The sequence below is a fragment of the Pipistrellus hanaki genome (assembly GCF_964339955.1).
Source record: "Pipistrellus hanaki genome assembly, chromosome: 7".
NCBI lineage: Eukaryota > Metazoa > Chordata > Mammalia > Chiroptera > Vespertilionidae > Pipistrellus > Pipistrellus hanaki.
Window position 1 is genome coordinate 39106672 of NC_140509.1, and position 13882 is coordinate 39120553.

Genomic DNA, 13882 nt, shown 5'->3' on the forward strand with positions numbered 1-13882 from the left:
ACACACACACACACACACACACACACAAGTCAGATATGCCAAAAGAGCAGGAGGAATTAAAGAACAACTTTTATAGGGCCATAATCTTAGCTGTCCCATTTGTTCCAGTCTCTAACAGAGACAGTCCCTGGGACAGCAGCTCAGGTTCCCAGGCTTCAGGGCCTGCAGAATAATCCCAATGTGGAGTCCATAAATGAGTCATTTGGGGAACAGCACATTTTTTCTTTTCTTCTTATGAATTCAGTAACAGCAGAAAGAAAGCATGACCTCTAGAAGCCACAGCGATAATCCTCCTTATCCAACCTACTTTCACTTCAGAAGGAAAGAGGGTATCAGGGCCCATAAGAATTTTCTTGAAGTTTATGATGGGTCAGCTGAACAGACAAGAGGTCCAGCTTCCCCTTTTTGATAGGATCCCCTTCCCACACACCCCATTTCTAATGCCAACTCAACTTTACTTTTTATTGGATTTCCATTCGCTCAACATTCTTTTTGGAGACTCAGTTCCTGCGACTTACAGATGATAGCAGTTTAGTACTTTGAACATCACTAATCAACTTGCTGTAGCACGCAGGCTGGTCCCATTTCATCAGAAGAAGTTACTATCATATCCACCAGCCTGGAAACCTTGGCGTGAGACACTCTCAGAAAACCTGGATTGTATCTAAAACCATGTGGCAGAGGGAGAAGCCCAAGACAGGCCATTCCGGATAACTTCCCGTCCAAGGGGTAGGGAACAAGTCGTAGGGAACAGTTCTACTGGCCAGCCCACTTGTGCCCACATGTCTCTGAGTAATTTCATTTGTTTCCATACCACTTGCCCTATCCTGACCCCTCTGCTTCTATTATAGTGACCAAAAGAATAAAAGACCCAATCTCATATTATATCATCTTTCCAAAATGCATGCAAATCTAGAATACCAGATATACCTAATGCTTATTTATCATAAACCAATAATCATTTTCATGGAACATCAAAGGAATGGCAGCCTCTAGACACTGGTGGCTATTGAGCATTTTTAAGTAATGTGAGTACAGAACTAAATTTTTCATTTTGCTCAATCTTAATGAATTGAACTTTAAATTTAAAAACAAGCAATGTAAAATATTTTTTCAGTAAACACAACTTTATTGTTTTACACTAAAAGTTGGAAAATTTAGCCGGCACCAGTTTGGCTCAGTGGATAGAGCATCGGCCTGCGGACTGAAAGGTCCCAGGTTCGATTCCGGTCAAGGGCATGTACCTTGGTTGCGGGCACATCCCCAGTAGGGGGTGTGCAAGAGGCAGCTGGTCGATGATTCTCTCTCATCGACGTTTCTAACTCTCTATCCCTCTCTCTTCCTCTCTGTGAAAAATCAATAAAATATATTAAAAGTTGGAAAATTTAGCATCCAAGTTGAAGCGTGCTATTGACATAAATAGACAATGGAGTCCAAAGACTTAGTCCTTCCAAAACATAAAATCTCCTATTAATAATTTTATATTAATTACATGTTGAAATTATGATATTTAGGATATATTGGGTTAAATAAAATATTTTACTAAAATTAATCTCCCCTGTTTCTTTTTATTTATTTATTTCTTTTTTAATATATTTTATTGATTTTTCTTACAGAGAGGAAAGGAGAGAGATAGAGAGATAGAAATGTCGATGAGAGAGAAACATCGACCAGCTGCCTCTTGCACACCCCTACCGGGGATGTGCCCGCAACCAATGTACATGCCCTTGACCCGCATCAAACCTGGGACCTTTCAGTCCGCAGACCGACGCTCTACCGCTGAGCCAAACCGGTTTCAGCTCCCCTGTTTCTTTTTAATCTGGTCACCAGAAAATTAAAAATTCCTATGTGGCTCTTTTTATATTTCTAATGGGTAGCGATGCTCTAGAAAAATAAATTATAAAGAGAATGTAAAGAGTAGTTTCTACATTGAAATGGGGAGGGAGAAATATGGGGAATGAGAAAATACTGATTGAGCCCATCTCATTAAATGCAAGAAAACAACTTTATCTGAGACTAAGTCACTGACTCTTAAATGCCTGCAGAGTTCATTTTCCATTCCATGTTCCTAATGAAAGCCTTGCACTGGCCACTTCTGGGTGATGAGAGTGCTCTGTGTGACAACTGACTACTCAGTGCCTAGACGTGGCACGCTCCGCTCCCATTATCAGCGTGCTCACAATGGTGTAATAAACACAGCAATGGCATGAAATGTTTCCCTACCCGGTATCCATGGGGAGCTTCAATTAGATGGAAGGATTGCAGGCAAAGTTTGTGTCTTAGCGATCTTTAAAGTGAAACCGTAGATCAAAGTTCATCACTACCAAATATACAACTTGAGAACACACTCAAGTGCTGCTATTAATCATGGTTTCTGGGGATTTGATGACACAGATTATACTGCTGTAAAGAACACTGCTGTGCATCACATTCTTGCAACTGTCATCAATGCTTCTGCCAAGTGTTCGCAGAGCAGGAAGGAAAAGCTGTTCCGCATTGACTGTAGGTACTTCTCTCGCTGAGCAAAAGTCTGGCAACAGGTTTGTGTTCATGACAACCCTGCGAAAGTACCCTCAAATCCTCCACTTTCTCAGGAGGAGAGGAAAGTCTTGGTGAGACTGAGAGGCAAAGCGGAGGGAGAACAAGTGGGGACAAGTAAACTGAGATGAGATATCACATTTCATTTCATTTCCATTTAACTCTCAATGGGGTACATCTTTCCACAAATATTCTACAGAATATTTTAAGTAAATTATAATATGCCATATTTTAAAGATCCGAGGCTATGTAAGGTTATATTTTTATTATTTTTTTATTTTTAAAAAATATTTTTTATTGATCTTTTACAGAGAGGAAGAGAGAGGGATAAAGAGTTAGAAACATCGATGAGAGAGAATCATCGATCAGCTGTCTCTTGCATACCCCCTACTGGGGATGTGCCCGCAACCAGGGTACATGCCCTTGACCAGAATCAAACCCAGACCTTTCAGTCCGCAGGCCGACGCTTTATCCACTGAGCCAAACCGGTTTCGGCAAGGTTATATTTTTAAAATCTTCCAAACAGAAATGCACTTTAGAGTCAATGACACCTCACAGTCACTGCAGTACACAGGCAGCATCTATGATGAGGTCATTGTCTCCTGCACGCTGTGTGCCCATTCAGTCATGCTGGCCCTATTTTAATCACCGCCTTTGCGTTTTTTGCCCTGTCAGTACAATAGGGGTTGAGTTTAACCACAAAATAAAATGTGTTTAAGAAGATTACATCAGGATACGGCATTGAGACAAAAAGGCTATTGTGCACATACAAAGACATGGAGAGAGGAAGATGGAGCATAAATCTGACATCAGTGAGGTCATCATTGGAGGAATGACATCAATTCCACCTTTTCTTATGAGCAATAACCAAATGTTTTATGGGACCCAACAAGTAAAAGAAGTCCCCATATAGATGGTTGGAGACATGTGCACAAGGAGAGCCTACTGCATACCAAACAATGCAATCAGGAATGCAGAAGAAATTGCAAAGCAATGAAAGACTTGTGTGATCGGCTCATGTGTTGCACAGAATTGTGCACAAGGCCTTGCCTCAAAACATAATTAGCATCATGTTTTCTTCCTTTGTGGTTTAAACACTGGACATCTTTGATTCCAAAAAATTCTATGTGAAGGTAAATATACAAACTGAGAATATGGAAGAGCACGTGCCCTCAGTTTATTTTGAGCCCAGTAGTACACTCCTAAGGGACTTCCTTGTCTTTGGTAAATAGTAAGTTGTCCCCTGCTCTCCCTTCTAACCAGGCGGTGCTTCGATAAACTTTATGTACTTCCTTTTTGTAATGATTGTTTTTAAAATATGAATCACTTGGGCCCTGGCTGGGTGGGTCAGTTGGTTGGAGCATCATCCCGTATACCAAAGGTTGTGGGCTCGATTTACAGTCAGGGTCCATACCTATCTTACGTGAGTTTGGTCACCAGTCAGAGCGAATACAGGAGGCAACTGGTAGATGTTTCTATCTCACACCTCCCCCCACCTCACACACAGAAAAACAAAACAAAAAATAAAATATGAATCACTTGGGTTTTTATAGGTGAGCAACATTCAATTACAGAAATGATGAAATATTCCCCTTGCCTGTATATAGAATACTCATCCCTTTTTTCTTACTGAAGGTCTAATAGAGATAGCCATAGAGATTTACTAAATAATGTTGATAGGAGGATGCCAGAAGAATTGCTTGCTTGCTAGTTAGATGACAGATAAGACCCAAACCAGTTGCATTTGTGCTTCAGGCTCATTAGTGTATCAGGCTTACGCTTTCAATGTCATCCTCTAGAGCAGTGGTTCTCAACCTTTCTAATGCTGTGACCCTTTAATACATATCCTCATGTTGTGGTGACCCCCAACCATAAAATTATTTTTATTGCTATTTCATAACTGTAGAATCACAACCCACAGGTTGAGAACCGCTGGCAGGGTTGCCTAAGACCATCAGAAAGCACAGATATTTACATTACAATTCATAACAGTAGCAAATTACAGTTAAGAAGTAGCAAGGAAAATAATTTTATGGTTGGGGGTCACCACAACATGAGGAACTGTATTAAAGGGTCGCGGCATTAGAAAGGTTGAGAACCACTGCTCTAGAGGTTTCACAAGAAACACTCCCCAGTCTTTTGTAGTAAAGCAGAATCGCAAATATGCCAGACTTACAGAAATGAAGAACTTGAAAAACCAGTGCAACTCATGTTAAATCAAGAATCACTTTTTATCTTTATCATATGCTGTGGCAAACATAAACAAGATACAGCTCCCTCCCTATGGATCTCCTATTATAGCTGGGCTGGTTGACTTACATGAAAAGTTTATATTGCGATATATTTCTTTAAAGACAGGCATATACAGAGTGCTGTGACAACATTTTAGAGGGAGAATGTATTTCACTGGGGAAAGGAAGATGGAAGAGATAAAAACTGTGAAAGATTTGAGTTAAGTCCTCAAAAAGATGAGAATGTAGGTTTGAAGGACATTCAGACCTGAGGGAAAAGCAAAGACAAGGAAACTTGAAAAGGTTTGATGTGATTAGTGGAAACTATCAGGGAACTTGCTGAATATCATGACTGAAGCTTGTAGATGAGTCAAAATTGTTACCTCTGACTATCACTTACTTCTCCACTTCTCCAAACAACTCTCCTACTTGATCTCTCAAGGTCTTCTAGCTCTAAATTTTTATATTTCTGTTTTCCTGCCCTCCCATTCTCAAAGTAAAACAGTACACGACAGACATTCACATATACTAGTATATAGCTTCTGGATCCTGTCTTCCCCACACAATAAAGTCATCAAATTCAGAAAATAAAATGGGCAGAAGCTACAAGGAACCCACCGTGATATTCATTCATTCTGAGCCAAGCTTCCCTGAGGCAAGAGACTACTGGAACTATGCAAAGTCCCTTGACAGAAATGCCTGTCTTTATTGTTGCTGAGTGAGAGCTGCTATTTTGTTTTTTAAAACATACCATTCAACTAATTTTACCCTGAAATGCATTTAGACAAATTAATAAACCAGAATCTGCAAATCTCTGCAATCCATTTCACCAAATACCTTTAACAAAAATGTGCATGAGTTTTCCAAAACCCTAAACAAGCAAGGTTTTCCTTCCTGCTATTAATAGAGAAATATCTTATTACAGTTCCGTAAACAGAGCCAAATTGAGAAAATTGCATTTAAATGATGTTAGGGTTTCCAAAAAAAACCACAAAGCAAACTCAGAGTTAAGGCGATAATGCATCCCTGTTGTATCTTGGCACAGGAGCAAGCATTTTGCAGTGACCATCTGGGATGTGTAACGTCGTAATAAGGGTGAGGGCACCAACTCAGAGAAGCCGAGAGGCAACACTTTTTCCTTGCCAACTGTGATATATTATAGTACGAAGGTTTTTTTCCAGGAAAACAGCATTTCAACTTTGATATGGCATTTAAAGACACCAAAAGTTTTTCTCACTCCTGTACCCCAAGTGTCTAAAGTAATGCCAAGCAAATAGATTCTCAATAAATATTTATTGATTGAATAAATATTGAAAGTACCAACTTTTCCTATGGTAATAAAAATTTGAGAATGCTTTTAGATCTTTTTCCCTTCCTTTCAAGACACTGGAAAATGTATAATTATTTACCCAAGAACATTTCAGGTGTGTTGGGAGGAGAGGTAATTTATCAAGTACTATTAAACTTATACACCTGAAAATCACTTTAAAAGTGCACTTCTGTTGTTGGTACTTCTACTAAAAATGAAAAGTCAAACTCAAAAAGTCCATAGAACTGTCTTGACCCTCATACCAAAAGCACAAGCCACAAAAGAAATAGATAAATTGGATCTCTTCAAAATTATAAACTTTGTTGATGCAAAGGAAATCATCAATAAAAAGACAGGCCACCTAATGGGAGAAGATGTTATGCAAATCATATCTGATGAGACTTTTATCTAGAATATATAAAGAACTCATACCTCCATGATAAAGACAACCCAAAGAAAAATGGGTGAAGGATCTAATTAGATATTCCTCTATAGGAGATATACAAATGGCCAATGAAGCACAGGAAAAGATGCTCTGCGTCATCAGGAAAATAATATCATCAGGAAAATGCAAATCAAAACCACAGTGAAATGCCATCTCATACCCACTAAGATTGCTAGAATAAAAAAGACTAATAGTAACAACTGTTAGTAAGGACATGGAGAAATCTAAGCCCTCACACATTGCAGGTAAGGATGTAGAATGGAACTATCATTTTGGAAAACAGCCTGTAATTTCCACAAACATTATGATAGAACCCAGAAATGCCATTTCTAAGCATATATCCAAGAGAAATGAAAACATATGTCCACACAATACTTGTACACCAATGTTTCCAGCAGCATTATTCATGACGGCCAAAAAAAATGAAACAACCCAAATGTTGATCAGTTGATAAATGGGAAAATAAAATGTGTTATATACCTAAAATCAAATATTATTCAATTATAAAAAGAAACTAAATACTGTTAAATTCTACACTGTGTTAACATTTAAAAACAGTGTGCTAAGTGAAGGAAGCCACTTACAAAGATCCGTATAATGTATGATTCCATTTACATGAGATGTCCAGAATAGGTAAATCTAGACAAAAAGCAAACCAGTGATTGCCTAAGATTTTGGATTAAAGCAGAGTGGAGGGAAAATGGAGTTTTTTGCAGGGTGATGAAAATGTTCTAGAATTGATTATAGCAATGGTTGTACAACTCTGACTATACTAAAAACCATTGAATTGTTCACTATAAATAAGTGAATTGCATGGTTTGTGAGTTATATCTCAATAAAGCTGTAATTTAGAAAAATTTACTGGTCTTGAGTTTTTCTATTGACCATATTAATATAATTTAAAACGGGGACATGGAATGTATATATTGATCCAGCTTTGTATAAACTCAAAGAAATGCAGAGTAATCAATTATTACATTTTATTGTATCTGAGTTTTAGCATAAATAAAAACCTTTTGAAATGACAAACACAAGTGTTTTCTTGATGAAGATTTAAATGAATTTTTTAATGAACTTGGAATTATCTCTAGATATTTTACTAGATGCCATACTTATTCCAAAGTAAAGTAATTTTATGCTATGCAATTAAGAGCATCATGAAAACAATTTTATTAATTTTTTCTCATTCACTAAAGGAAGGAAATATATTAAGTTCAGCTCCCTTTAAATACTAAAATACAATATGTTTTACATATTGTAATTAAATAATACACAGTTCCATTTAAAAGATGAATTATAAGTAGGCCAGTACAGCCGAGACCGGTTTGGCTCAGTGGATAGAGTGTCGGCCTGCAGACTGAAAGGTCCCGGGTTTGATTCCGGTCAAGGGCATGTACCTTGGTTGCGGGCACATTCCCAGTGGGGGGTGTGCAAGAGGCAGCTGGTCGATGTTTCTTTCTCATCGACGTTTCTAACTCTCTATCCCTCTCAATTCCTCTCTGTGTAAAATCAATAAAATGTATTTAAATAAAATGTCATTCCTTTTAAAAATAAATAAATAAATAAGTAGGCCAGTACATTCAAAATAAGCTTTGTGGTGTCCTAGCTAGGTTAGAGTAATGGTTAGAGCATCAGCCCATGGACTGAAGGGTCTCAGATTTGATTCCTATTAAGGGCATACCTTGCTTGCAGGCACATGCAGGAGGTAACCAATGTTTCTCTCACTGTCTTTCCCCCTCCCTTCCACTCTCTAAAAATCAATGGAAAAAAACATGCACAGGTGAGGATTAACAAAAAACTAACAAATAAATAAAAATAAATAAAATAAGCCTCGTGGTATTATATTCTTTGTAAATAACATACATTCTATATTCCACAAGGTATATTTTAATAAAATTATTTTCCTACTATTAAGCTGAATGTTATTTTTATACTTAGGACTCATGAATTTGAAACTGAAAGAAATAATAAAGATTTTCATCCAGCTACTCCTTTCATACACACAAAAAAAACCTGAGACCTAATGTGGCTAAGCTTTTGTCCAAAATCATATTGGGAAATCCATTGTTTGAAACCAAGTGTCCTAATTCCTAAGGAAATTGTGTTCTCTCCATACCAAAATTTCTTTATGATTTGAAAGTCTATCAGCATGTAGATGGAAACTAAGTTCATATATTTGTTATTTGTTCAGTTACAGCACTTACAATGTTTTTAAGCTTGAGCAGCATGCTAGAAGGCTGCAATCATGCATGTCTACATTATTAACTGTTTACTCTCAGCTTATCTAAGAACCTCTTATAAAGAACGGAAATCAACAAGATTAAAACACAATGTGGTAATCCTATCTAATAGAGAATTTGCTAATTGTCACACTCTCACAAAGATGGCAGTGTCCACAGCCAATAAGGAGGAAATATGCTAATTGACCACCATGCCCTCAAAAATGGCAGTGCCCAGTCTCCTCAGACCCCCTGCTGGGGTGGCAGGCATGCAGCATAGATTGGCCTGTCCCCACATGGGTCTGGCCGCTCCGTGCACCTGCTTCCGGAGTCCTCCAGTCTCCTCAGCCCCCCAGCCGCCCAAGGCTGGCCCAAGATGCAGGCAAGACTCAGATGGTGGCTGCCCAGCCTCCCAAGACTGGTCTGATGTGCAGATAACCAGGGCCAGCAGAAGCTTATGCTGCCAGCAGTGGCAGCAGCAGAGGTGTAATGGGAGTGTCGCCTTCCCCTGATTACTGGGTTAGCTCCTGCCCATGAGAGGGGATAGGCCAGGCTGAGGGACCCCCCTCCAGGGCTGAATTTTCATGTACTAGGCCTCTAGTAATTTAATAAAATTATTTTCTTTCCAGTGGAATGTTTAAGAAAATGTCCATGGAGATGGTCCATAAATATCCCAGGAGAAAACTCAGCATGGTTTTATTTGAAATGAAAGAGTCTTTACAGACTTATCCAATTAGCTCGTTAAAGTAGCATCCTCTGACTCTACCATAACTCCTGAAAGAAGCTCATGAAATTATTACTTTTAATGGCTTTATATCCAGTTTGGCTAGAAATCCCTCTTCTTATACCTTCTTCCCCCTATTCAGACCTTCCCAGAATTACCCTATTCCAAATATTACTCTTTTATCCTAAAAAAAAAACAACCTCCAGCTACCTATAAAGCTTCTCTTTTATCTACTTCAAGTTAAAGTGTAAGTTGCTGATAGGTCTAAATATGAGGAGTGATGTCTCAAGAGGAATTCAGTTTTAAAGTGAGGTTCCTTTTGTTCAAAATTTTCCTTAACTAATGTATTGAGTGTAAATTAATGTAAATAGTGATCCTTTGCTATATCAGCAACTCTGTGCCCCAACCTCCTCTGGGGGCCACTGAAGTCTCCTGACCCCCTACATTCCAGAAATAGGGGTCAGCAACTGGGTGCCACACTCGTGAAAAGCTGCTGACCTCTGGGAGGGAGCTTGTATGGAAGCGAGTGTTAATTTTCAAAATGTGGCTGGTTGCGATAGCAGCAGCCTCACCTCATCACAATGTCCCTTGGAATGTTTTCTCGTCAGAAGGTCTAGAAGTGATCTGTCATCACTGGTCAGTGGTACAAGCAGCTCATTCTTGTATCTTTGCCCTTCTCCCCTGGACCTGAAACAAAACATACCACACTGCCTTCCTCAATGTGAATCTGCATGTGTTCAACCTCCGTCAGGCCTTCACCTTCAATGGCATGGTCAGAGCACCAAGAAATTGTGTTTAACACATGAAAAAGGGAAAAGAAAAAAAGGTTATTCCTCCACGCCTTCCAATGGAAAGCTACACAATTTGTGTTTGGCGTATGCTATGTGTGTGCTTATTCTTGGAGCAACACGTATCAACGTTTTAAATGATGACCCTCTAAAGTCATAAAAGGGTTTAGTAACACACTTTAATATATAATTTCTTAAGCACTTTTTAAAATAAAATACAGATATATAATTATAATTATCAATGCATGTAGGTCATTTAATATAATGATAAAAAGCCTAGACATTGAAGTGACATGTGATTAATATTTACAGAGTAATTAAAAGGAAACAGCATTTGTACAATATTGCTAAATTTAAAAAAAGATTAATAATACTCGTATTAAGGTTTCATCTCAAACCACCAACAGCAAAAAAGAAAATGCTTTCCTTATTAATGCATATGTGTATAGATCATTACTTCCATGTTTTTCTGAAGATGGAAAACTCTTGTCCTCCTTGAATTATACCAAGCACCAAGGCTGGGATGTACTCATAGGACTTTTCCCAAGTCTTTGTCAATCTATTAATACCATACACAAATATCGCATATAGATCTACCTAATGGAAATATTTCATGTCCCTTCATGCTGATCTTAAATTTAAAAATCAAAATTAATTTGACGAACTGTTACAGAATGTATGAGGAAACTTATCAATAGCTATAAACAGAGTCACATCCTGTGCAAATCCTGTTGAGAGAGTAATCCCCAAACACCTAACAGCTGTGCTGCTTTAAAGGTCATCAAGAGCCACACTCTTTCCCCATCTAAACTGGAAATGAGTTAAAGCAACTCTGTTTACCACTGAAGGCAATCACACTGCTTTCGCTTGGAAAATATATGAACAGCAATGAGTCGATGGGCAGACACATTGTTTTAGTTTCTCAGACAAACATATGGTAATGTGTCTCACCATGCATTCGTAGCCTTTCCTATTCATCTCATAATGAGCTATCAAGATTACTTGTTTTGAAATTTTAAACCACATATATGTTATTTTAGGAATTTTTTTTTTTAAAGTAACGCTGTTTTCATTTTTTTCAAAGTTAAAAATGCTGTTGAGGTTAAAAGTTTTATGGCTCCTTTATCATAATTGGTATCTTCCTCCTCAGTCCTCCAGGAGGGCCTTTAGGGTACCGGGCTTTGGCCTTTGCACCGTAGCCCCCAAAAGACAGATTGCTGGAGATAACCCCCTGAAATTCCTTAAGGTTACTTAACACCAACAAGGCCTAGAATCTATCTGTTTTGGGACTCAGACAGAGAGACAAGGTTAAGAAGGGGAGAGGTTTCAATTTGTAGGAGTTACAAGACATAAATAAGTAGCATAAATGTCTTTTTCCTGGTCAGGAATCTCTCAGCTAGATAGAAGAAAATATCCTGAATGAAAAACCACACTATAAAAATCTAAGGGATAACTGACAATATTATTCCTCTTGATTTAAAAAGATAGATATTTCTTATTGGAATCAAAGAATTTGAGATGGATTTGTTTTCTCTTTGCCATTCCACTCATATATCCCTTCCCCAGTGAAAACTGGAACTTAAAATGTTTACAGCACATTCTTTAATGGTCTGCTAAATAAACTCAGCAAAAAATAAAAAATAATGGAAATTTATTCTCTGCAAATGAATAGACACGTCTTATATGCCCAAAGATTAAAAAAAAAAAAAAAAAAATCACAAGCCTCTCTTCCACCTTCTTTAGGGAAATATTTTTTATGGGTTATGGATTTTTACAGAATCACAGTCATATACTATCTGTGATAAGCAAACAAGAACACAAAAGCTAATTCTTCACAATTACAAATACTTCAGAACGAACACTGAGACTTCAACTAGCTTTTGCATTTTAGTATCTCACCCTGTGCCCAACAATAACAGCAATCACAAGATTCTGTGTGCTGGTTACTGCTGGTTATCAACACTCAAGTATGAAATGGCATAGAGCATTTTTCTGAATAACTGTTATAAGTCTTAGTCTGGTTCGTATCATTGCCAAGTTTTAAGTTTGCTGTTTGGTTTTTGAAAGAGTCTGAGAACTCTGGTTAAACATACTACATTTATGTCAATACTCTGTGCAACTGGATAAAGTGGGTTGGGGGGGACAGAAAGAAGATGTGGTTTCGTAGACTTCAAAACTCTACATGCTATGTACAGTATACATATATACCATAGATAATTACAATCTCACCATGAGTAAGTAAAAAAAAAAAAAAAAAAAAACTCAGTGAGCATTCATTTTCTATTATATGTACATTTTACAAGCTACTCATAGTTTCTTTTCATATTGCTTTTTTTTAAAAAAAAAAAAAAAGAAAAAAAGAGAAAACGAAGACAGAAAATACATTAGATCGATTCGAATGTATCATTGGACTTAAGGGCTTCATCAGACCATATGCGCAGACACTTGAGATGATGACAGAGTTAAACTTCCTAGGGTCCTAGAGTCAAAGAAACTCTGCTGGCCCCCACTGCTAAGCAGGTGCACTCCTTCCACAGGGGGCAACATCTGCCGATCAGTCATGGTCCCACTGGGTGAGGACCCCAGGAAGCTTCCTTGGGAAGAAACGATTTTCTCAGGACTGGCAGCCAGTTTGGGGGACGTGGAGAAGTTGTATCCATACAAGGCACAGGGGCTGTGTAACCTGAACGTGTTATAGGAGCCCTGGTGGGTCTGGTTAGCAGCAAAGGCGTTGCTGGAGGGTGAAGGCATGATGTACTGGAGCTGAGGGGACATCCCGGAAATCTGCATGGACAGGCTGGTCTGCGGGCAGCTGAAGGTGTCCCCGTCAGCGCCGCCCATCGACATGTTCACGGAGGCGCTGCTGCTCACGCCCACGTAGGAGGGAGTCCTGGGCGGGGCGAAGGTCTCGCTGGTCTGGTTGGTGAGCCTGTTGTAGGTCTCTGCCAAGGAGGTGCTGTATCGGTTGAGGGTGAGGCCGGACCGGGTGCAGGCGGAGTAGTCAGCCGGGGCCAGACTGCACAGCTGGCTGGTATTGGGCCCCAGGTGGAAGGCAGGGGAGGAGCAAGGGGAACCAGACAAAAGATGAGGGTGGGTGGCAGCAACGCCATTCCCAGAGCCTTGGAGCAAGGTGGAGGAGCTTGCAGTTCCTACAAGAGAAGGGGAAATGTGAGGAGCAGTAACTCCACAGCCATCTTTTCTTTTCAATTTTATGAACAGGAGCCAGGCCCTGCTTGTTACAAGGGGTGCTACAAAGATGAAAAGGAGGTGGTTTCGGCTCCCATAGAACTATAATGTGATTGAACTCTGATGAAATATTTTAAACACAGATCCTCTCAATATTTTCATGGCAAGTTACTTCCCCAGGGAAGTATTTTTTTTATTTTATTGCAGAAATATTAGGACACAACCACACAGAATTTTCACATTTTTTTTCCTCAATTAGTTTTCTCATTTATTATAATATTATAAATAATGACTTTCCCAAGCAATTTTATAAAGTATAAATTTAATCTTACTATGTGTCTTGTTCCAAAAGTATAACAATTGGCTCTCTTCAACCAAGCTTTTACCTTTTCTTTCAGCAGAGCTTGCTCTGGATCAATATATTTGCTTGCAAGAAAAAGAA

At 38.7% G+C, this 13882-nt stretch overlaps 1 protein-coding gene across 2 annotated transcripts in view; it reads right to left on the bottom strand.

The window, feature by feature from the left end:
• Positions 1-10420: 10420 nt before the first annotated feature.
• TBX18 (T-box transcription factor 18) overlaps positions 10421-13882 on the bottom strand; it is a 29540-nt gene continuing 26078 nt past the window's right edge. For both annotated transcript variants that reach the window (XM_084890092.1, XM_084890093.1), the window contains exon 8: positions 10421-13403. In XM_084890092.1, the coding sequence (XP_084746218.1) occupies positions 12679-13403 (725 nt within the window). In that variant the 3' untranslated portion in view covers positions 10421-12678. The remainder of the gene's footprint in view (positions 13404-13882) is intronic.